The sequence below is a fragment of the Babylonia areolata genome, chromosome 27 (assembly GCF_041734735.1).
Source record: "Babylonia areolata isolate BAREFJ2019XMU chromosome 27, ASM4173473v1, whole genome shotgun sequence".
In the NCBI taxonomy this organism is placed as follows: domain Eukaryota; kingdom Metazoa; phylum Mollusca; class Gastropoda; order Neogastropoda; family Buccinidae; genus Babylonia; species Babylonia areolata.
The window spans coordinates 8,233,664-8,258,859 of record NC_134902.1 but is presented as its reverse complement, the minus strand read 5'-3'; the positions used below and the strand labels follow the sequence as shown (position 1 = coordinate 8,258,859).

At 46.1% G+C, this 25,196-nt stretch overlaps 1 protein-coding gene across 6 annotated transcripts in view; it reads right to left on the bottom strand.

The window, feature by feature from the left end:
* Positions 1 to 3,183: 3,183 nt before the first annotated feature.
* Positions 3,184 to 25,196, bottom strand: part of LOC143301522 (uncharacterized) — a 169,358-nt gene continuing 147,345 nt past the window's right edge. For all 6 annotated transcript variants that reach the window (XM_076615876.1, XM_076615880.1, XM_076615879.1 and 3 more), the window contains 4 exons: positions 24,938 to 25,024; positions 20,920 to 21,057; positions 8,053 to 8,237; positions 3,184 to 4,030 (listed from right to left, as the gene is read on the bottom strand). In XM_076615876.1, coding sequence (XP_076471991.1) covers positions 8,058 to 8,237; positions 20,920 to 21,057; positions 24,938 to 25,024 — 405 coding nt within the window. In that variant the 3' untranslated portion in view covers positions 3,184 to 4,030; positions 8,053 to 8,057. The remainder of the gene's footprint in view (positions 4,031 to 8,052; positions 8,238 to 20,919; positions 21,058 to 24,937; positions 25,025 to 25,196) is intronic.

Sequence of the window (25,196 nt, the reverse complement as noted above, 5' to 3'; positions counted from 1 at the left end):
TTAATCCTCTCACACACCATTCTCTTCTCTTTCCTGTTTTTCAAGCTTATCTTCAGCATACCGATGCGACTGCTGTGAGTGATATGTGCTGCTGCGGGTTTTACGTTTTCTTAACCCACACCGAGCTCATTTACAGGATCTTTAAGTCGAGTGTTTGATGTACCGTGTGCACAATGACACGAAAGGAACTCAGGCGCTATACCGCTTCCAAGTTGGACGGGAAAAATCTTTACCCTCTTCACGCCAGACACTGTCTTCATGAGATAACATTGTAAGAGCGATATTTGCGGTTATCATTGGTTTCGTTGCCTCGATTCTGGTCACGTGGACACGCCCTCATCATCTTTGGCTTACAGTTGACCAGAAATTACTTACGGCAGAGAAAAAAACAAACATATATATCGTTGCTACAATACATACTAAGTTTTCTAGCAAAGGGCTAGCAAACAGATGAAATATCAAGACAGGCATACTACCGTAAATGTCAGAAAGACACCAACACTTTTCGTTTCACTGTAATCATGCATGGGTTTGCAAAAGAAACGTTTCCGGGGTGATGGAGGGGTACGGATGTGATTTTGATCAGATTATACCTTAGTGCCTTCAGCTTGCGAGTTTCTTTCTTGTTTTGTTTTTTTAAAGGGTGATGGTGAATCTTTTTAAACTGAGAGGCTAAAACGAAATCATTTTAACTGAAGGTTTAAACTATAGCCACATCATTTTAAAGTGAAGACTGAAACCACGTCATTCAACTTTAACCCGTGTGGGTTAAATGAAAGGTTGTAGGAACGTACTACCTTTGACTAGTGATAACACAGCTGACTGAATTAATGCTGGACTGATGTCAACAGGTGTGTGCCAGGCTTTTATTCAAGCGGTAACTTGGTGCGGTCGTAGTATGCGCAAGAATGTGTGTAGGTACGGGAGGGGTATCCGCAAGTACGCGCGCATGTGTGTGTGCGCGCCGATAGCAGTGTGAAGGTTCGGGTATGTCTTTGTGCTTGTCGCTTGTGTTTTTACGTGTTTGCAAGGAAATTTTCTTTCATTTATAAGGTCATAGTGAAGTCAGTCAGTAATTCTTCATGCATTCACACTGCCACTTTTATTGCAACCACGCATTCAAACTCTTTTTGAACTATAAATATATCATTCACAGATATATATATATATATATATATGTGTGTGTGTGTGTGTGTGTGTGTGTGTGTGTGTGGAGAGAGAGAGAGAGAGAGAGAGAGAGAGATGGTGTGGAGTTGGGAGTTGATAAGGAATATAATTATGTTGTCACACGCATCTGTTTTAAAACTGTGTGATTGTATGGTGCTGTGTATGTGTGGACTTTATATACCCAAGGAGAATGCTGGTGACTGATGTCAGCCATTGTCTGTGTCTGGCAGTGTGGTTCACATCAGCCAAGCTGCAAGTCTCTCTCTCCCTTTCACACATGCCGGCACCCGCACAACACATGGGTACAATAGCACCCACACAACACCCCGGTACAATACAATAGCACCCACACAACACACGGGTACAATAGCACCCGCATAACATCCGTGTACAATACAATAGCACCCATACAACACAAGGGTACAACAGCACCCGCATGACTCACGGGTGCAATAGCACCCACACAACACACAGGTACAATAGCACCGGCACAACACACGGGTACAATAGCATCCGCACAACACCGGGACACAATAGCACCCGCGCAACACACAGGTCCAATAGCACCCGCCCACACAACACCCGGGCACAACAGCACCCGCACAACACACGGGTACAATAGCACCCGCCCAACACCCGGGCAAAATAGCAACCACAAAACACACGGGTACAACAGCACCCGTATGACACACGGGTACAATAGCACCCGCACAACACCCGGGTACAACAGCACTCACACAACACACGGGTACAACAGCACAAGCACAACAAACGGGTACATTAGCACACGCACAACACACGGGTACAATAGCACCCGCACAACACCTGGGTACAATAGCGCGCACACAACACCTGGGTACAATCAACAAAACTTTATTCAGTAATGCCCCCCATTGATCACTTAACACGATCTACACAAAACATACCTGCACACACTAGTAACCTGCATTCATAACAGGAGGGAGAACGAAAACCAATCGGCGCAGCAATGAAAGACTCGTCAAGCATTCACTATACTTGTTTTACTGGCTTTGTTAGAAGGGAAAGGCGGTATCTCTTTTTTTTGTGTGTGTGCGTGTTTGTTTGACCAAGAGAAAGCAATTTTTTTTAGCAAGTGCAGCTGAATGAATGCCATTCACCGCAGACTGTATAAAAACATAGAAAACAACAGAACAAATTACAAGGGTTCTATCAGCAGCAACAAAGTTCACAGTTCATTTCCAAGTGTCGAACATGACCACTAGCCAGTGCATTTTTCTGTGTGTGAGACAGTTATTGTAATCAACGTGCTTAGCAGGGCAGGGTTGCACGAGGTGATCTTTGGAGCGCTAAGTTTGCTTAGAGAATGTTCCCAAGTATACAGAATTTACCGTGGTGCTTGGAACATTCCTTATGAGAAGCGAACTTAACGCTGCCAAGTTCGCTCATGTAAACCACCACAGGAGGTGTTTTCTGGTCGTGAGATACTCGTCTCTGACGGCTGGAACATCAGCCTGAGGACTGTACTATTCACACCGTCCTTTGGGAGACTTCTCCGCCTCTCTCGTTTCTTATCTCCCCCCCAGGACTCTGACCCTTTTCCTGACTGGACACAGGTCTGACCTATTTCGTCACTGGACACAGTCCTGAACTATTTCCTGACTGGACACCGGCCTGACCTATTTCCTGACTGGACAGTCCTGACTTATTTCGTCACTGGACACAGTCCTGACCTATTTTCTGACTGGACACCGGCCTGACCTATTTCGTCACTGGATACAGGCCTGACCTTTCTCATCACTGGACACAGGCCTGACCTATTTTGTCACTGGATACAGGCCAGCGTGCACAGCTGGAACGCTCCAGCCAACTAGCTCTCACTATTGCTTTCAGGATATCGCAAACTGAAGAAAAATCAAACTGAATGCACCATTAACCTGTGGTTAGAATTGAAACAATCTGAGACCAGATAGGACTAACATTTCTGATGACTTTACATGTGTGTTTCTTCTTTCTTTAGCTTTTTTTGATTATATAAAAAAAAGTGCATTTTTATACAGCATGCTATGGCACGATTATGCAGTGTTTATGAACACACACAATGTAAGTAAACGGTGACAGAAGACCAGGAGACAAGCGACATGAATCAGCAGCACAAAGGGGGTTGGACTGGTACTGTCAGCTGAAGCAGATCACTGTAAGAAACCTATCAACATCAAAGAGACACGGACCGCTCTCCTCACTCGCAGGTCCACACACTATGTACAGACGTATTGCGGCTGGTTGCTGCAGGGAGAGAGATCCAATCTACTCATTCACAGAGATCAAGAAACCCCTCTTATTGCGTATGGTTAGAAACCAGGTGGAGTGATTTACATCTAATGGAGTGGTAATTAATCAAGAATGAAATTCTATGTACAGGAGAATCAGTTCACATGAAAATGCTGATGACATGCTTGTTATTGCCGGCAGAGTGAAGACGTCACTATGTACAATCACACAGACCTCTCTCTAACGTGCCTGTGTACAACACAGCACGCCTGGCGCCAACAGTAGGGTTGACTGTAGGAGGGGGAGGGGTCATCTCTTTCCTGCCGGGAAATAGGGTACCCCCCTGTCCACCCTCCACATCTGTACAGTGCCTGTACACCAAAGTAAAAAAAGTTCAATCAAACAGTTACGCCAGACGATGGGGGGAAGTAAGAGTAAAAAATAATAAGAAAAATATGCCGACTTCCAGTCACACTAGTTAAGGAAGGGACAGGGCTTGTGTCCCGGTGCTGAGGTCACCCCGATGACTGGTGTATCCAGGAACTGCCGCAAATGACGTCATAATCACAGAGTTTCACAATCACTGGTGAGACAAAACAGACCCGGCAGCCATCTGCAACAAAAGCATAACCGTTAGAGGAGTGAGGGAGGATAGGGGGGTGAGGGAGGGAAGCAACAAAGACATCAACAGACAGGACGGGATGGGGAAAGGCATGCGGACTGAAGACAGGTGATGCTCTGACTGATTCACTACGGATGATTGCTTTCTCTGTGGACCAGGTACGAGTACTCTCGTACCAACACACTATTCTAATTTCGTTTATTCTTGCTTGGTACAGTTGGCACACTAAACCGAACTGTTTACTAAATCCGGAAGTATGAAAACAAAGCTTTGTTTGACTGAGTGAAACAACAAATTTCCATCGATTTTCGCTGTTTTAGTGAACCACCCTGTTTGTTTGTTTTTCTGCAGTGGTCTCATGTAGTGCTGGTCCAGGGGAGTTGCAGCAGGCATGTAGCTGTGGGGTGGAATGGGTTAAGGCTAAACATCCCATAACCTTTTACGGCAATCGGGGCAGTGGATTCATATCCACAGTGTCTGGGGATTGGCATCAGAAGGCGGGACCCAGTTCTCTCCTTCCGCCGTTTTAACCTTCCCAACCTATGTCAGGTACCCGTTCACAGCTGGGTGGGGTGAGGAAAGCGGAGTAATGTGCCCCTCCCAAGGACACACCACCAGGGCAAAACGGGGCTTCGAACCCTGATCACTGGTGACCACTGGGTCAGAAGTCCAACCCCTGACCGATAATGTCACGGCACAGGACCTCAGACAGACACAACACCCCGTCGTTTCCAGTACTGTGCAAGTGAGGAGAGAGGGTGGGTGGTATTTTAATGGTTGAAGAAATCCTTCAATTTTCGATTACTATATTTTCTGTTGTGTCAAGGTGGTATCGAAATTACGGCGATATCCACATCATCACCAGTAATCAACTATATGCGTTTATGCGCGCTCGTGTGTGTGTGTGTGTGTGTGTGTGTGTGTGTGGGCGCGCGCGCGCGCGCGCAAGCAAGTACTGCCTGCTCGGTGAGTAGTGAAAAAGATTGAAAAATGTGCGCAGGCAGCTGTAGGCTCTTTTCTTTTTGTAGTGAAGGGGTGGGGGCGGGGGTAGGGGGGTGGGGGTGGCGCGGTCCTTAATCACAGCGGCTATCAACCAGCAGACAATGACTTGAACTGACACGGCGGGGCACAATCAAAACGCGCGGCTAGCACAAAACAAAAAGGCAAAACACCCGTATCAAACGCACTGAGCACCAACTGATCCCGACACTAAACGATCCAATGATGGCCTCACTTGATTTGTTCTCCTTCGGGGGAGGAGGAGGAGAGCACAAGAAAGCTGGACAAGTTTTTTTCAATGATGCAAATGTGAGCGAGGGCTGGACGAGGGCGCTAACAAGGGTCAAGATGCCGGCCAATTGTTGTGGAAGGGCCGGGTAATGGTTACAAGGGCTGACAGTAAAACACAACTCCAACACGGAGCCGGGGAGGGGAGGGCCTCCCAGGGGCCAGACAGCCCACGCCAAACGAGCGACTAACTAGGGACCGCGGACAAACACGGCCTGACATAAGATTGATTCTTCAAACACCACACTCACAATGAAACCTCCTTCACTTCTACTGATCTTCCCACCCTCCCTCCCACCACTTCCCGCCTGTATCTGTACACGACTCTGTGTGTGTGTGTGTGTCTGTGTCTGTGTGTGTCTGTGTGTGCGTGCGCGCGCGCGCGCTAGTAAAAAAAAAAAATCACAATTACTTCTGTAGTGTAACTGCAAGAATAAACTCGATCAGAACTTTACTAAAACATCTGCTGTCGTAATTGTCTTTTTTTTTTCTTTTTGTAACAAGGCGGGTAAAGACGACAGAATCTGTTTACAGAATCTACAAAAATAAACAAACAAATTTTCAAAGAACCAACGAGGAATACCCCCCCCCCCCCCCCACCCCCACCCCCAGCCCAAGGAGGAAGCCCAACGAGGACAATGTCCACAAGATTGATGATGCCGGGGCCCATGGTTAGGGCTGGCGACAGGAAGCCCACAGACAAAGGGGCACAACTAGCGCCTCACCCCCTAACCCACCCTGCCCCCCTCCCACACACACACACACACACACACACACACACACCACATCAACGTCCTCCCCCATCTGGTCCTAGTCTGCTGCCGGCCCCTCTCCCCCCAATTACACCACACCGTGTTGGCCAAGACGGATGAGACCTTGTTCAACGCTGATAAACGACTTCTTTGCTCTGTCATTATCTGTGTGTGTGTGTGTGTGTGTGTGTGTGTGTGTGTGTGTGTGTGCGCGCGCGCGCGCGCGCGCGGGTCACCCGCACGACATCAGCGCTGCCCTTCACTCCCCACAATCCCCCAAACATTGAATGTGATTAAAACAACAACAACCCCCCTGCACTTTGATTCTTTTTGTCGGGGGCGGATGTGTGTATATGTGTGTAAGGGTTGGGGGGCGAGCGTGGAAGCCTTTAAGTGCAAGAAGGCAGAAAAAAGCTTCCATGATATATTTCACTGAGGGTCATTACGATCGATACAACACTGTGTCCAGTCTAGAGGTGAGAATTGAGGATGGCAGCTTTCACCAGCTCTGTGCCCAAGACGGACATCCGGCACTGCCCGTGTGCTGCCTGCCGATGGTGCTGGTGTGAGGGGACGAGTGGGGGAGGGCAGGAACATGTGCAGTGAAAGCGGGTTCCCGTCAGGTCTGTCATCTCTACAGATTTTGGGGGGTTAGTTGGCCTTTGGGAACTACCCCAACGACGACTGTCCTAAAACCTTGGCCGAGAGAGTGGGGATGTAACATGAGCAAGGCACTCTCCACTAGAATCAAATTCTAGCTCAGATAGTCGGGACAGCAGATGACTCCTCCGCTGTCCTGATGGTCATAGTCGGACACGTGTGACAATCATACAGAGAACATTCATTTGTGGTCATGTAGCTCGCAATAGAAACGTAAAATGAGTATCAAGAAACATGTACACATTTCAGGGCTACAATCAAATGATAAATACTCATCAAGGAACCATTGACACATCAAGGAACCCTCGACATTTCATGGAACCCTTGACATATCACGGAACACTTGACGCATCAAAGAACCCTTTACGCATCAAGGAACCCTTCACATATCTAGGAACCCCTGAAACATCAAGGAACCCTTCACATATCAAGGAACCCCTTACGTATCTAACTAGGAAGCACGTGTCCAATGGTTCAAGTCCCAGATAACGGACAGGGATTTTCACCTTGAAGGATGGTCGGGGTATTGTTCGGATTATTCAATTTCCAGTGAGCAGCATGCACTTAGCGCAAGTAAAAGAACACATGGCAACAATAAGGGTTGTACCCGGCAAAATCCTATTGAAAAACCCACTTCAATAGTAAAACAAATACACTTGCAGACAGAACTGGCGCTGCACTGTGGGCAACGCTCTCTCCTCACGGAGAAGTCCAAAATTGACACAAAGAAATGTGTTGTGACAGGAAGTATGACAACACATCACGAGGCATCACACAAAGAAATGTGTTGTGACAACACATCACCAGGCATCACACAGAGAAATGTGTTGTGACAACACATCACCAGGCATCACACTGAGAAATGTGTTGTGACAACACATCACCCGGCATCACACTGAGAAATGTGTTGTGACAACACATCACCAGGCATCACACAGAGAAATGTGTTGTGACAACACATCCCAGGCATCACACTGAGAAATGTGTTGTGACAACACATCACCAGGCATCACACAGAGAAATGTGTTGTGACAACACATCCCAGGCATCACACTGAGAAATGTGTTGTGACAACACATCCCAGGCATCACACTGAGAAATGTGTTGTGACAACACATCACAAGGCATCACACAGAGAAATGTGTTGTGACAACACATCAACAGGCATCACACAGAGAAATGTGTTGTGACAACACATCACCAGGCATCACACTGAGAAATGTGTTGTGACAACACATCACAAGGCATCACACAGAGAAATGTGTTGTGACAACACATCAACAGGCATCACACAGATACATCCCACAGTGGTACCTGTGCTATACGGTGCTGACGGAGGCCCTGGAGGACTGGGAGGTGGTGTCGTCCTGGTCGCTGTGGCTCACCTGTCGCTCCACGCCCACGCCCCCCGCTTCCTCCTCGGCTCGCTCCTTCAGCGCCATCTGGTAGGCGATCTCAAACGCCTCGCCCAAAGTCAGGATGATCTCCCCTGCCTGCTCCTGGACACGGAACACAAAACATCTCTAAAATCGATGTTTTAAATCTCAACAGCAACAACAACACGGGGTTGAGTGGGAAGGGAGGAGTTTCTGGAGGTTAGGCTGCTTGGTTGGCTGGTTGGTTGTGAAATAACGGTTTCTCAGCTGTATTTTTCAAGTTTCATTTCTTCTTGTTTACGTTTATTTAAATTGAAAAACAGGAGTGGCTGCCTGTATAAGAAAAAAAAGCGGGATTTAAATTCTTTATGTGGGTAAGCGCCTTGCCATTGTTGAGAGAACGCATCATTCTTCTTCTTCTTCTTCGTTCGTGGGCTGCAACTCCTACGTTCACTCGTATGTACACGTGTGGGCTTGAACGTGCGTATTTGATCTTCTGCTTCCGTATACACATGAAGGGGGTTCAGGCACTAGCAGGTCTGCATATATGTTGACCTGGGAGATCGGAAAAATCTCCACCTTTTACCCACCAGGCGCCGTTACTGAGATTCGAACCCGGGAACTTCAGATTGAAAGTCCAACACTTTAACCATTCGGCTATTGCGCCCGTCAAACGTATCATGTCCCTCGCCAGGGAGGTATGTTTTCACTCCTAACTGTCAGTAAGCAAGATTGACCCAGTAAGGCGTGGAAGTCCCCCCCTCCCCAATCCCCACACCCCTTGACACGTTGTCCTCAGTCAAGAACCAAGGCATCACATTTTGGAGATGATCCGGAATGGGATCTGGATGTAGGAAAGTTGTGGAAGGTTCTCCACGGCCGCCAGAGACGGCCTGAAATATACAGTCCGTGATACCTCGTGAAACACGAGACCGTCTTCCGTTAGACGGTCTGGTGTGTCAGGTCAAGGGTCAGTGAGAAATGAACAACTCATATAATTATTGGGTGTGATCCCTCTCTGGATTTGGATCGAGGACTTCTTAAATATTTGTTTTTTGTTGTTGTTTTTTTAAATTTCTTTTTGACTACCCATGGAAACGAATGAATCTATGAGCTGGCATCGAACAGATATACTGTACAGTGAGGCAGTAAATTCCATTACACAATAACATTTTATTATATTTGTTCACAGTGAAAAAAAGACAAAATTTTTCTAACACTTCAGAAGGTAAGCGAATATACACACATGCAGAAATACAAACTGACCGACATTAATGTAAATTTATTTGTCTACAAATTTTCTCTCTTTCTCTCTTTTTTTAATTATTTTTTTAAAAACATCAAATAAACGGATATTATTTTCCGTGAAAATCTGTTGACGGCTTCATCCCGTTAATTTTACACTCAGAAAAAAAATGAACCAATTAGTGTTCAACGATGACAGATTCTGTGGAGTGTCCTCCACTTTCCAATGCAGTGGCGAACTGACATTCCTCCTTTCTTGAGTTTGTTCAGCTTTCGTAATGTGTTTGTCGTTCTACTACCGGTTAATGAATACTGTCGTCTTTCTTTCTTAATACATGTCCATAATGACAACAATAATACAGTAATAGGAATGTAACACAAAATAAACTGGATGAAATGCAGAGTGGATGTAGCTTTTGCCCCCCCCTTTTTTTTTCAAGTAAGTAAAATTATGGCGGTGACAAACCGTTGCTGTTAACAGGAAGTGAACAGAACGTAACGGATGTCTTGATATTTTGCACAGATTATGGTCTGTTGTCAGCATCTTTCTGGTTTAACAATCAAGGCAATGGAGATGGCTCGTTTATTTCAGCATGACAAATACGTCTTCACGTCAGATTTTAGTGTATCACTTTTATTTCAGCATGACAACTTCGTCTTGGTTTAAACAGTATTTTATTTGGAACATGTCATAATACAACACAGATATCAATGAACAGGACAACAAGAAAATCTTATATAAAGTCCTGTCCCGTCACATGTACATACTGAATATGTGACGGATGTCATCATAACTAGAAGACGTGAACATACATGAGTTTTGAACAAAACTAAGCTGAGATATAAATAAAGTGAAGAAAATGAATTTTAAAAAAACAAAACAAAAAAAAACGAGTGGTGGAGGAAGAAGTCAATAGAGAGAGAACGAGAAGCATCAACGCTGGGGCACAAGCACAGCAAGACTTAACTTGGCCGACAAACAAAGCGGCGAGGGCCAACCGTCCCGGAAAAAAAAAAGGGCAAGCACGCCATCATGTATTCATATCATGAGCTGGCAAATAAAAGGGCAGCACTCTTTCAGGTACATACACTGACATATATGCATATAGGCAGGATATTATTCATCGTTATAAACCTTTGAATTAGATGCATGCAAACATATATGGGTATAATTATGTATATGTACACACATACCCATCCACACACACACACATATCTATATATACATTTGCATATGTATATAAATATATATACACATACACACATATACGCATGGACACATATACATATACACAAAAAGAGGGAATTGTCTGAATTAGGGATCGAATCGTTCGCTTTGAGTAATAAACTTATGAACAGTTTCAAAGATGCTGACATTTATCTCAAGACTAAAGGAGGTGTTACCAAATAGTAAGTTATGTACAGTGATATGTTCTTGAGGGAGATTATGAATAGTGTTTGCTCTTTGTATGTTGTGGTTCGGGCAGTGCAACAGAAAATGCTCAGCTGTCTCTTGTGGAAAACTGCAAGCACAGGATGGGTCATTCTTTATATGTCTATTATACATGTCAGAGTTTAATTCGCTCATACCAAGTCTCAGACGACAGTGAATAATTTGTTCTTTCCTTTTACCCAGATAATAATACGGTGGGACTGTAGTGTCTGTAGAGGAAAGGTAGCGTTTCAGTTGACTGAGAGACTGGGTCTGTTGAACAGAAAGAGAAGGGTGTTCCAAACAGCCGTGGCTGAAGGGAAAAAAGATCTGTTGTAAATATCAGTGTGGTGTGGAGGGACGATTCGTTCAAATGGTCTTCACCTGTGGTATGGGTTCACTGTTGACACGAGAGGGGGCAATAAGTGGGTAAGGTACTGAGGACAAATATTGTTGATGATTTTGAAGTACATTATTATCTTATGTCTACGACGCCTTTCTTTTAATGAACAGAATCCTGATTCTGCAAGCAATTTATCGTGGCTAGTACCACGTACGGTACCAGTGATAATACGTAGAGCGTCTAAGTGTAAGTCTTCCAACATTTTACATTGGTACTGTGCGCAGTTGTCCCAGATTATATCAGCATAGTCAAAGATTGGGACGATGAAGGATCTATACATTGTTTCCAGAGCCCCCTGGTCAGCTTGTACTTAAATGAACGAAGACAGTTGATCAGTAACCCAGCCTTACTTACGATACTATCTATGTGGTCACCCCACCTACAATTACTTTGCAGAATGACCCCTAGGTGCTTGTGTTGATTGTGTTGTGGTAAGTTAATACTTCCTAAAGTTAGGTGGTAGCATTCTACGTTTCCCCGGAATACATTTAGTAGTTCTGTTTTAGATTCATTAAATTTAACTTTCCATGTATTTGCCCAAACGTCTATTCTATTTAAGTCAGCTTGCAGGGTTTCTTTTCTCGTAACAGGGCTTCTAATTGCAAGAGACATGCTCGTGTCATCAGCAAATAATTTGATATCAGAACTAATACTACAGACTATGTCATTGATATAGACTAGAAATAACAGAGGACCAAGAACAGATCCTTGTGGTACACCCTGAGGAAGTTTTTTTCTTAACTGACTGTGCACTTTTGATTAGAACTGACTGGTACCTGTCTGAGAGATCATCTCGAAACCAAACCAAGAGTTTGCCTCTGCTACCAGCAGCTTCCAGCATAAGTAAAAGGCCCCTGTGCCACACACGATCGAAAGCTTTAGATATATAAAAAAAATATTGACTGAACAGGAATACTTTTATCGTAGTTATTTACTAAGTTGTTATAGATAATAAGAAGTTGGTTGATTGTCGAGTCGCCATGAATAAACCCAGACTGTGCTTCCGTAATCAGGTTGTTGGATGTAAGAAAGTTATAAACATATTTGTGCACACATCTTTCAAAGACTTTTCCTACACAACTTAAAAGGGAGATCGGCCGATAATTAGTACATTCGTCTTTGGTTCCTTTTTTATGAACAGGTGTAACATTTGCTGTTTTCCACAACTGTGGAAATTTGCCTTCGTCCAAACACCGGTTAAAGAATGTGCTGAGTGGAGCAGAAATGACATCAACTGAAACGACTAATAATTTGTTATGAATTAGGTCAGGGCCAGACGCCTTTTTTTGTATCAAGATTATCAATAATGGTTTTCACTTCAAGAGCTGTCAGTGTTATTTCTTCTATCTATGTCGATTCGTTGAAAACTACGTGTGGAAGAGGATCGTCTGTATCTACTAGTTTACACTGGTCTATAAAAAAAATTATTAAATATGTTTGCTTTATCTAAACTGGAGTAATATGTTTTTCCGTCCACGGTAAGTGGAGGTATATTATCAGAATCTATACCTTTTTTGTTCATAAATTGCCTAACTATTTTCCACCAGTCTCTTTGTCTAAACTGATCAGGATCTAACACTTTGTCACTTAGCTCATTGTAATACTCTAACTTCCTTTCCCGTACCTTATCCACTACTTCATTTCTCACATTCCGGAAACTTTCCCAGTCACCCTGTTCGTTCGTTCTCTTGGCTTTTCTATGGAGTTTATTTCTTTTCTTAATAAGTCTTTTTAATTCGTTATTGAACCAAGGAGCATCTTTGGGGCGTACTGTTACAACTTTACATGGCATGCACTGTTTTGCTGCTAACAAAAATCTTTCAGTAAAAAGTTCACAAGCATCATCTACTGTGTTATTCATAAATATTTCGTTCCAGTTTACGTTCCTTAATAATTCACAGAATTTGTTTCGATCTAACTTATCATAACCAAATATTGTTCTCTGGAAAGTACTGTGCTTGTGTACAAGAGGTTTTAAGGTTACACATGGAACACTATGGTCACTACAAAATGGAGGCAAGACTTCAGTGGATTTAATCATGTCCGGACTTTGAGTAATAATTAGATCTATGCATGTCCTAGAAGTATCTGTGATTCTGGTAGGGGAATTTACTACTTGTTTAAGTTGATAGCGATTTAAGATATCTGTTAGATGCTTAGTTGGGCTAGTTTGTACATCTACACTGAAGTCTCCTAAAATAATAAATTTTGTCATTGTTCTGTCAGCTTTCCTAATACTATCATTTATCAAGTTCCAGTAATCAACATTTGCATTAGGGGGACGATAGAATGACCCAACAAGTAAGTTCTCTTGGTCAATCTTGATTTCAATCCATACTGCTTCAAGAGTATCAACATACAGGTCAGGACGAGGTTTAAGATACAAGTAATCTTTTACATATATGGCAACCCCACCATGTGGGTCATTGGGTCTGTCTAGACGGACAGGTGGGTGGAAGGTCTGTAAGTGTAGGGATTCACTGGTATCTATTGGTGATAACCAAGTTTCGGAAACAGTTACAATATCAAACTGATGACACTCTGTTTCGAATAAATCTATCTTATTTCTTAAACTACGTGCATTCACATGTGTAACACAGAGTTCCCCACGCTTTTCAGGACCAGGGTTGCTTTCTATATCACCAGACATCATGAGTAAAGTTTTGTGAAAATCAGAATTTCTCTGGTTCTTGATGTTATCAGGCAGAGCAGATGGTTCATAACATTTTTCTTGGTATGCATTTTGTAAAAACATGTCAACATTGGAATGCATGGCAAGGAAAAATAACATAACAGATAAAGTCAAGTGTTTATTTCTAGTAGTATAAACTAAAAGAAAAAATGGGACGGTTGCTGCCTTGTTTAAAAAGAACAATTTTTTGTGCAGCAGACTGGCTGTGCTTTTGAACAGTTCAATCACAATTCTGTAAACAGATATATCCACACCCATTTAGGTTCGTCTTCATGTCAGATTTTAGTGTATCACTTTTATTTCAGCATTACAACTTCGTCTTCATGTCAGATTTTAGTGTATCATTTTAGTGTATCATGTTTTAACCCACTGTCTAATATTCAGCGTCTGATTTGTAGAGCTCATATTCCGCCATAGCGTTTGTTTACTGGAAGAGCACGATAAAATCCCGCAGTTTTGTTTCTTGATCAAACATTGCAGTTTGTCGCGTTTTCTGAAAAAAACAACAACAACGGTATAATTCAACAATACCAACATTTTCAGTCAATGCATGACTCTTGTTTAGGTTTGCACAATTCATCAGGAACCCGCTTCCCCCGCCACAATTTTTTTCACCCCTGATATAATTAGCTGGTCTTCGTGAGGGGGAAGTGCAGGCGTCGTTGTAAGGGACACCATTTCTGGTCGCCTACTGGCAGTGGCTTGAACGGGAACGCCAGTTTCCAAAACACTGTGTGTCTTCCAACATGCAGAGAAAAGAGTGGGAGCGATGTGAACAATGTCCGTCAGTGTTCAGTGTTGCCAGTGGCTGACATGTCTCGGCCCGCCACTGTCCGCCTCTCACAGCCACTGACCACACGTCCTGTCAAGTCCGCCTGCCCCATGACTGCACGGTCATCACTGCTCCATTTTGCCCGGTCCGACTGTCGGGGCGGGATCGTCCCAGGTGTCATTTGGTCTTTTCCCCATCCAGGGCCATCCGCCTGCAGCTGAATGGTGACCCGCCAGCAGGCCCGACGCAGGCCCCATTGTGTTGTGGCGGCAGAATTAATCAGCGATTGGCCCTCAGCTGTTTTTGCATGCTGGCCCCTGCACAAAGCCTGCACACACAGCCCGCCTGGGAGCCTCCACTCATGCGGAACATCGGGGCTCCCTGCTCCACTGGCAGGAATTGCCCTGGTCAGTCTGGCGGAAAATTCTCACCCCTAGCAACCCTCCCTGTCCCCCTCCCCCCCAACACTCCTCCCCACCCCCTCTCCCCGTGAAATGTTCCCGCTCTTTACCCGTCCACCCTGCTGCAGCGGCAGCGGCCGGCGTTCAGTACTAATGAAATTGTATTGTGCTGCCTGCAACCGCCCTGCCAACCACGACTTGCCTCCTTCAGGGGGCCACTCCCCCCTCCAACCCTTCCCTTTCTGCCCCCCCCCCCCCCCCCGCCCCCCATCCCCCACTGTAACCCCCCACACCCCCTCCGCCCCAATGCCCCTCTCCTTCCCTCCACACACCACCCCTCCCATCAAAGTATGGTGGGGGCTGGATCAGAGACGTTTTCAAGTTGGATTCTCTCAATTGACCAAGCAATCAGGCAGAGGTGACCAGTGTGGTGTGTGTGCATGATCCTTGCCAGACCACTGCTCCGCGGCATTCCCCCACACCCGCCCCCACCCCGCCTGTCTGCCCATCACCTGATCACACAGGTTGGACTGTCACCCTTTCTAAACACCCGTGAAAACTCCACACACACTCACACAGCAGTTAATGAATTACTAAACTTAACCCTCACCATGCTGGCTACAGCTAACACGGAAAGCATCAACCTCAATCAACTAAAAGGTATCTATCACTCTAAGAGGTCGATAAACTAAAATATTTGACGTAAAGTTTGACGAGAAAAAAAAGCATACAGAGGCATTACTGAATTCAAGCAGCTCCTCCCTGGTTCGTCAGATGGGATTTTCAGTTTCCATGCAAACCCTGGCCTGGACATCATCGTTTGAACATTTAGCACCTTGCTTCCCTCAACTGCCAAAGTTGTTGCTGTACTTCAACAGTGAGAGGGGGTCAATGAAAAAGCACTTGACTGGCACTCCAAGGGCAGTAATGGAAGCCCGTCCCGAGCCCTTGACAACGTGCAGGTGGAGATGAGGGTATTCCTTCCAGCACAATGTGTCCCTCTCACTGCAGACCCCAAGCCCTTGACCACAGAACCCAATCATTTCTCCACCAGCCACAAGCTGCTCTTGCTCTGAGGGCCGGCCTCTTTCAGACACTGTCCGCCGTCAAGCACTGTTGTGGTGATGGCGTCCTGCTTCACTCCCTGCCCGACAGCTGTCACCTCTGACCTGGTGGCAAGACTCCCGCCGACAAAGGGTGCCTAACTGAAAGACGAGGTGTACTGGGCACGGCAAGGACACGTTGCTCGGGCACTGTCCGCACGGACTGGACATCGGGCACATTGAGGAAACGACGATCTACATCATGGAATTAAATGTTTGAGAACATTTTCTTTTCAGGGAAATTCCTCAATTCAAAGCCGATTCACATTTCAGCCAAAATGATAAGTAACAGTTTCGAACTTCCGACATTGTGAAAGAAGAGAGGGAGTTTTAACATGAATGACCATCTGGCTGAATCCGGAAACGTTCTATTTGAGTTGCTTGGTTTCACACTCACCATACGCAGCACCAGCTTGAAACGATCGCGATCAACATCCCCAAAGCTGAGAGTCTTGTATACACGACAGCAGAAATGTTGGTTTTCCATACAAACGCCCGCCACAGGCGCATTCTTCGTGGATGCCACACTCAGCAGACATATAAACTTCATTTTGAACTTAATACAAAACCTACAAGCTTTCTCAGAATATGTCTTCAAAGACTGACTTAAGAGGCATAACTGACGTCTGTAAATGACACCCAAATAAACCGTTGGAAAAAAAGAAGGCTGTGTTTGACGAGGGAAGGTTGAGGTTCAGGACGAGTCTTGACCACAGTAATTATGGTCAGCGCTGGTTTAGATTTCGTTATACGGTAAGAGATTCAAACGCCGCTTTAAAATACTGTTGTCCATCAAGCAAACTAAAAAAACAAATTAAGACCAAGAAAGCCGCGTCGTTGAGAATCATCTGTTCAAGCTGACTGACGCCGAACAGCAAAACCACTGTGCCGCCAGAACAAACAAGACGAAGCCAAAACCAGACTCGTTTGTTGATTTGGCGAAAAAATACCGCACACTGTTTTTCCAAAGCTTGTGTTTAAATTGCAAACACTCGAGTCCAAAAAGATTAACCTCAAATGTCCTGACCGGGTATTTTTACTGCCGGTGCATTAGCCCTTTGCACTTGGCAGAGTGGGCAGAAGACACAGGGTCCTTTGTGTCCCTAGTGTGAAAGGAACACTGTGTGGGCTGGGGGTGAAAGTGTGTGAAGAATGATCCAAACACAGTTAACCATTTTTCTCTCTCTCTCTCTCTGTTTGGAAATTAATGAATGGCATGTTCTTCATTAGGCCATTCGTTTGTATCCAGCACAAAAGAAGCCATGAATCCTTTATAGTATGTCCCACTGTACTTGGAATGTGTGTGCTCTGGGTTCACGCTGGTAATCAGAATATCATTACTCTTTTGTTTTCGTCCTGTTTTGTTTAACTTAGTTAAAAAAAATAATAAAAGAAAAGAAAAACAGAAAGGATGTCAGGAATGGGGCTAAGGACACCACATATATCTTCCACGTCCGCGAATAAATCACGCAGAGCAACACAGGGGAGTGCAGTTACGACTTGTTTCGTTAATTGCTCTTCCCTTCACAGGCGACAGTTTCCATTCATCACCCTGTCCCATTGACCTGTAAACCAAACATCCATCTCGGGGCCCGTACCGTCACACTGCAGCAGTCATGACTGACGCTCACCTCATCCCCCCCACCCCCTAGCCCTGCACCTTTCATCACACTGGCACCTCTCCCCCGTCACCACTGTCAGACAACTTCAGTGTGCACACTGCCCCTTCTCGGACAATTACACAGCACAGCCGTCCTCTTCTGACTACAGAACATAACCTTCCACTTCTGACGATTATAGAACATAACCATCTACTTCTGACAATAATAGAACATAACCTTCCACTTCTGACAACAGAACTGTGCCCTTCCACTTCTGAAAACTACAATAAAATGGCTTCACCTTTCCTTATTTCCACTGGGCTACAAACCGTATAGTCTGGTTCACGATGTTGGTTAGTGTTCTGCTTCACTATTACGGGGTAAAAAGAAAAAGGAAACTTGAATGTCCGGCAGGCAGCTTTGTGTTCTGACTCAGCATGTCCAAGCAGGTTGGGTTTTTTTCCAAATGAATAGCAGCAATTTTTACCTTCAGGTGAGAGATGTGGGCAATGTTCTTAATCATCGGGCGTTTGATCTGAACAGATGTTTAGGAAAAAATAAAATAATTTTTTAAAGTAGTTCAAACTGCTATGGGTGTTGTACTGACGTACCCATTCCGAACCCACGGGGGCTGACCCCAGTCACCTCACAGCAACCCGTGGCCCCGTGGTCCGACAGGAAGTGGTCTGTTCTTTCCCAGCAGCTCTACACTGCACCTCCCCCTACTCCTTTCCCGTAGCGGTGAATGCAGACTGCAAAACAGATGGAGCCGACAACTGGGGCCCTCCCCTGAAATCCGCCCCCCTTTATCCCGCTGCACGGGGTGGAGAGGGTGATGACGGGGTGTGGGGGAGGGGGGAAGGGGGGGGGGCATAGGTGTCCGTGTCACCGGGTGGCTGCGAGGAGCTGTAATGAAGAGCTCACCCAGCACCGTTTTGTCAAACAACTCCTAAAAGACCTCTTTGATCAGAGCACAGCCACCCGGCCCTCCCCTACCATCCAGTGTGGGCCCTGAAGCTGTTTTTCTCTCGCCGCCCGCCTAATTAAGCCCCAAAACGGCAGGGCACAAGAATGGAGCAGCTTCCCTGGCCGGCTCACGTTACCCGGCCCCCGCCCCCAGTGCCGCTCCCAGGTCCCTCCCCTGCCAGGCCGGCCCAAAGGACTCCTGCAGCTAGCAAAATGTTTGTGGACAATTTCAGGGCCAGGGCGGTGTCAGGGCTCCTGAGCCTTTCTGTCCCGTCCACCAAGGTCTCCGTTGTGAGCCGGTCATGTCAAGACGCTCCTTTTCTCCCCGTGACGACCCCATCAGACGCTCAGTGTGAACAGTAAGTGAACAAAAACAAAGGCTTTCTCCTGTCTGTGTCAGCTCGGGGACACGGCCTTCCCTGTCAGTGGGCAGAAAGAAGAGGCCTCCTGAGGTCCTGGGTGGTGAGGCAGACACCCCAACGGTCGTCACTGTCACCTGATGAGCCACCCGCCAATGGTGGCCACCCCGTTCCGATCACTGTCACTCCACGGGAAACCTTTCTCTCCCACTGCTAGACACCCGGCAACCTACTGTCTGGAAACGGTTCTCTTCAGCATTGAACATTGCATGTCGGCGATTCTGAATTGCCACCCTTAATCAAACTTGGAGGATCTTGACATCTGACAGCTGGTAGCTTCTGTGTTCCGCAGTGAACCTCTAAATTAGCTACGGATAGCCTTCTGCAATGACTTCATAAAATTGTAACTGGCTACGGTGCTGTAACTTTTATTTCATAGATATATATATCTTATGATATAGAATGAACAACAGTTACGGAAAAATAGCCACCAGATCAGATAAATGCTTCACATAAGGCTCAACCACCCTTTTAGATGAACACATAACTGTCACAATGAGAAACAACTCAAGAACCCAAGAACTTTAATGTAAGGTCACAGACCTGTTTACGTTGTGGGATGCACGCATTGCACATAAATCTCAACTGAGGATAAAGTAGAAAAAAAAAAAGAACCACCACAAACTAAAGAATAACAACCTCTCATGAGAATAAAATTACGAATGTAAAAAAATCTTCCATTGATACTTTTAGGGCTGGGATCACTGCTCTCTCTCTCTCTCTCTCTCTCTCTCTCTGGCGCATAAAAAATAAGGCATCGTCGTTTCGTAAAAATAATAATAATAAATAAATAAATAAATAATCGAAAAAGAGTAAATCAATGAATAAATAAAATAAGAGAAAGAAATTCTGAAAACATTCATGTGGTTTTGACAGACATTCTTTCTTAAATCGTCGTGTTACAGATTGTTAGCGACTATAAATTAATCTTCAAATATCACGAAATTGACAGTTTAAAGAGACGAACGTGCAGACAGACAGACAGACACACAGACACACGCACACACACGCGCGCGCGCACACACACACACACACACACACAAGCGGTGGCCTACTTGTAACGTGCCCAGCTAGGAAGCGAGTGTCAACGGTTTCGATTCCCATATACGACAGAGATTTTCACTCCCACCCTCCATACAGACTTTGAGTGGCAGACTGGGTGTTAGTCATTCTGATGAGACCATCAACGGATGTTACTTGCACAATATCTACTCAGCAAACTTGAAACTACTGGGTATTGTATTGTATTGTATTGTATTGTATTGTATTGTATTGTATTGTATTGTATTGTATTGTATTGTATTGTATTGTATTTCTCTTTTTATCACAACAGGTTTCGCTGTGTGAAATTCGGGCCGCTCTCCCCAGGGAGGGCACGTCGCTACACTGACAGCGCCACACATTTTTTTTTGTATTTTTTCCTGCGTGCAGTTTTATTTGTTTTTCCTATCGAAGTGGATTTTTCTACAGAATTTTGCCTGGAACAACCCTTTCGTTGCCGCGGGTTCTTTTACGTGCGCTAAGTGCATGTTGCACACGGGACCTAGGTTTATCGTCTCATCCGAATGATTAGCGTCCAGACCACCACTCAAGGTCTAGTGGAGGGGGAGAAAATATCGGCGGCTGAGCCGTGATTCGAACCAGCGCGCGGATTTCGTACAGAAAATTCTGGTGTGAAAAAAGGTAATACAATGCAACGCAATGCAGTGCAATGCAATACAACACAAGACAACACACACATAGAGAATGAGAGGGGGTAGGGGGGGCTCACCCTACTCCTGACGCTGAAGACGTGGCAGTAGTGTCTGCTGGTCTCCTTGTCCTTGGTGACGTAGGCAAAGAAGTTCATGTGGTCGCCGTCCTGACAGGCACAGAAGATGTTGGCGATCTCGTGGTCACAGATCACTCTCTGCAACCCACACACACCTCATGGTCACACACCTCTGTTCTCTCCCTCACTGTGCATAACTATCGGACTCACAACACCTATATTTAACTTAAGCCAACTCTTAACTCATAGTAGTGTTTCTGTGTTGCCGCTAGTTCTGTGCATATACCATTATAACTCTACAGTACGTTCAGAAGCTTCTCCATGTTGTGCTCTAAGATTTAACGATCACTTCTACACTGTATTCTCCTTGACTGAATAAAATTTGTTTTACGCCTACTCTTCACAAAGCCAGTCTCTCCCTCTTCCACTCCTGCCCAAATCCAGCCCGTTATGCCGGACTTTCCAGCAGCATGTCGTGTGCATTGTGCGCCAGGAAAAAAACCCTGACAAAACTAAACATATCTTGGTTAGCTCTCCTTCAGTTTAACGCCGACTTAAAAAATAATTAAAAAAAACAAATCTGACAAATATATTACCCATCCGCACATACACTCCTCCATCCACCACCACCACCAAAAAATAAGCAAATAAATAATAAATAAATAATTACAATAGAATAAGCAACCAAAAAAAGGAAACGAACAAATATTTCTAAAAGAAAATTAAGATACATTATTTGCGGTCGATTGCCCTGTGGGTTGGGCACTGATAGAATAGACCCACTGCCCTGCCATGCATGTCGTAAGAGGCGACTAAGGCAGGACCACCTCGCCCGGAGGATAAAGGGGTTTGCGTAGGGTTAACTACCCTGCCTGTAAAAAAGACCAGTTACAGAAGCATCGACGACAAAGAACCAAAACATTCACCTGGGCAAGGGTCTCCATCCCGGAGACTTATGACGTGGTGCAGTGAAAGCCGAAAGGAAGCTGCAAAGCTGACTCCCCTTCTGACACCCAGGACAACAACGCGAGTAGCCACATGGAACATCAGGACGATGTGTGAAGCAGAAAGAACCATCCAAGTAGCGAGAGAGATGAAAAACTACAAGATCGGAGTGCTAGGATTGAGTGAGACAAGGTGGCTACAGTCAGGACAGATGAGACTTTCATCTGGAGAGCAACTGCTGTATTCAGGACACACAGAGGATGGAGCCCCCCACACTGAGGGTGTGGCCCTGATGCTGGCACCGGAGGCACAGGGAGCACTCATCGTCTGGGAACCTGTCAACTCCCGCATCATCACAGCCAAGTTTACCACCAAGAAGAATGAAATCAGGCTGAACATCATCCAGTGCTATGCTCCCACCAATGATGTGGAAGTAGAGAAGAAAGATGACTTCTACCAACAACTACAGACAGTGATAGACAGAAGAAGAGCCAAAGACATAACCCTACTGATGGGAGATTTCAACGCCAAGATCGGAAGGGACAACACCGGCTACGAGGACACCATGGGGACACACGGACTGGGACAGATGAATGAGAATGGTGAGCGCTTTGCAGACCTGTGCGCCCTGAACCAGCTGGTGATAGGAGGAAGTATCTTCCCACACAAGCGCATCCACAAGGCCACATGGAGATCCCCGAACCACGTCACGGAGAACCAGATCGACCACATCTGCATTAGCCGCAAGTTCAGGAGATCATAGTAGGATGTACGAGTGATGAGAGGAGCTGATGTGTCATCAGACCACCAGCTTCTTACGACGACAGTGAGACTTCGCCTCAAGAGATTCACCAACGCCAACAACACACGGATAAGGTACAATGCTGGACTGCTCAGAAACAAGGACACACAAGCAGCATTCCAGATCAGCCTTTCCAACAGGTTCCAGCCACTACAAGAGCTGATAGAAGACGGTGAGATGGACATCGAGACACAGTGGGAACACAGCAAGAAGCTCTGACACGACACATGTGAAGAGGTCCTTGGCAAGAAGAAAACTCAACACAAGGAATGGATCTCTGCCAACACCATCCGCAAGCTGAAAACAAGGAAAGAGAAGAAAACTTTGCTGAACACGAGCAGAACAAGAGCAACTAATGCAAAGGCACAGGAAGAGTACACAGCAGCGGACAGAGATGTAAAGAGGAGCATCAAGATGGACAAGAGGGACTACATCAACGACCTGGCCAGTCAAGCAGAGGCAGCAGCCGGACAGGGGAACCTGAAGGACCTGTACCTGGTGACCAAGAAGTTGACGGGCAAGTTCCAGCGGACAGACAAGCCAGTGAAGGATAAGAACGGGAACCCACTGACAACAACCGAGGAACAGCTGAAACGATGGGCAGAACACTTCAGGGAGCTGCTGAACCGCCCCGCCCCTGACGCACCACCAGACATTCCACCTGCAGAGACAGAACTGCCCATCAGCTGCGAAAACCCTCGAAGGTAGAGATCACGAAGGCCATCATGTCTCTGAGAAATGGGAAGGCTGCAGGGCCGGACGAGATACCAGCAGAAGCCATCAAAGCAGACACGGAAATAGCTGTCAACATGCTATACAGCCTCTTCAGCAAGATCTGGGAGAAGGAGGAGGTACCGGCCCAGTGGAAAGAAGGAATCATCATCGAGCTGCCGAAGAAAGGAGACCTCAGGGACTGCAGCAACTACCGAGGCATCATGCTCCTGTCAACGCCAGGCAAGGTTCTCAACAGGGTTCTACTGGAAAGGATGAAAGAGGCCGTCGACCCCAAGCTCCGAGACCAGCAGGCAGGCTTCCGGCGGAACAAATCCTGTGCCGACCAGATCGCCAACCTGCGCATCATCGTGGAGCAGTCGCTGGAGTGGAACTGCCCCCTCTACATCAACTTCATAGATTATGAGAAGGCCTTCGACAGTGTGGACAGAGAGACGCTGTGGAAGCTGCTGTGGCACTACAGAGTCCCAAAGATCATCTCCCTCATCCGGTGCACCTACCAGGACATGAGCTGCAGGACTGCCCACGCAGGCCAGCTGTCCGAAAGTTTCGAGGTGAAGACCGGAGTTCGTCAAGGGTGCCTGTTGTCACCGTTCCTCTTCCTCCTGGTCATCGACTGGATCATGAAGACCACTACAACAGGCAGGAACAACGGTGTACAGTGGACACTCTGGACACAGCTGGACGATCTCGACTTCGCTGACGACCTGGCGCTCCTGTCACACAACCACAGCCAGATGCAGGACAAGACCACTCGCCTGGAGACCACGTCAGCCAGGACAGGGCTCAAGATCAACAAGAAGAAGACCGAGCTGATGAAGATCAACACCACTGCCAACACTCCAGTCACAGTCGGTGGAGAGCCCATCAGGGAGGTGGAGTCTTTCGTTTACTTGGGAAGCGTGGTTGACCGACAGGGAGGCACGGACCGAGACGTCACAGCCAGAATCGGCAAGGCAAGAACAGCTTTCATCATGCTCAAGAACATCTGGGCATCTGGAGCAATCAGTATGAAAACCAAACTCCGCATCTTCAATTCCAATGTGAAGTCAATTCTGCTCTACGGATGCGAGACATGGCGGACAACACAGACGATGCAGCAGAAGATTCAGACATTCTTCAACACCTGTCTGAGGCGCATCTACAAGATCCGATGGCAGGAGAAGATCCGAAACGAAGATCTGTGGGGGCGAGCGGGACAGGAACCAGTGGCCAAGCAGATACTGCGGAGGAAGTGGGGCTGGATCGGACACACCCTCAGGAAGCCAGCGTCCAGCATCACACGCCAAGCCCTGACCTGGAACCCGCAGGGAAAGAGGAAGAGAGGCCGGCCTCGCAACAGCTGGAGGCGAGATACCGAGGCAGAGCTGAAGCAGCAAGGGACCAACTGGACTGGAATGGCCAGAACAGCCCAGAACAGAGTGCGATGGCGAGGGGTCGTCGATGGCCTATGCTCCACCCGGAGCGATGGGCAAAATGATTGAATGAATGATCTGTGGTCGAAACAGACGGATAAATAGCATCATTCTGGATACTTACTTTTGATTTGGCGTCGATAAACTTGACCCCTTTGTATGAAATTGAAAGCATGATGGTTGGAATTTTGCTGATCACCTCTGTGGATTTCTGAAAACGAAACAGAAACAAACTCAGAAAATTTATTTGATTTCTTAATTGCGGTGTGTGAAAGAGAGGGAGAGATGTGGTTGCAAGATAAATCTTGGAATTGCTCGCACCGCTCCATGAAAATAACAAGGGATGACTCTCGAATGAGAGCAACATATATACATGGAGATTG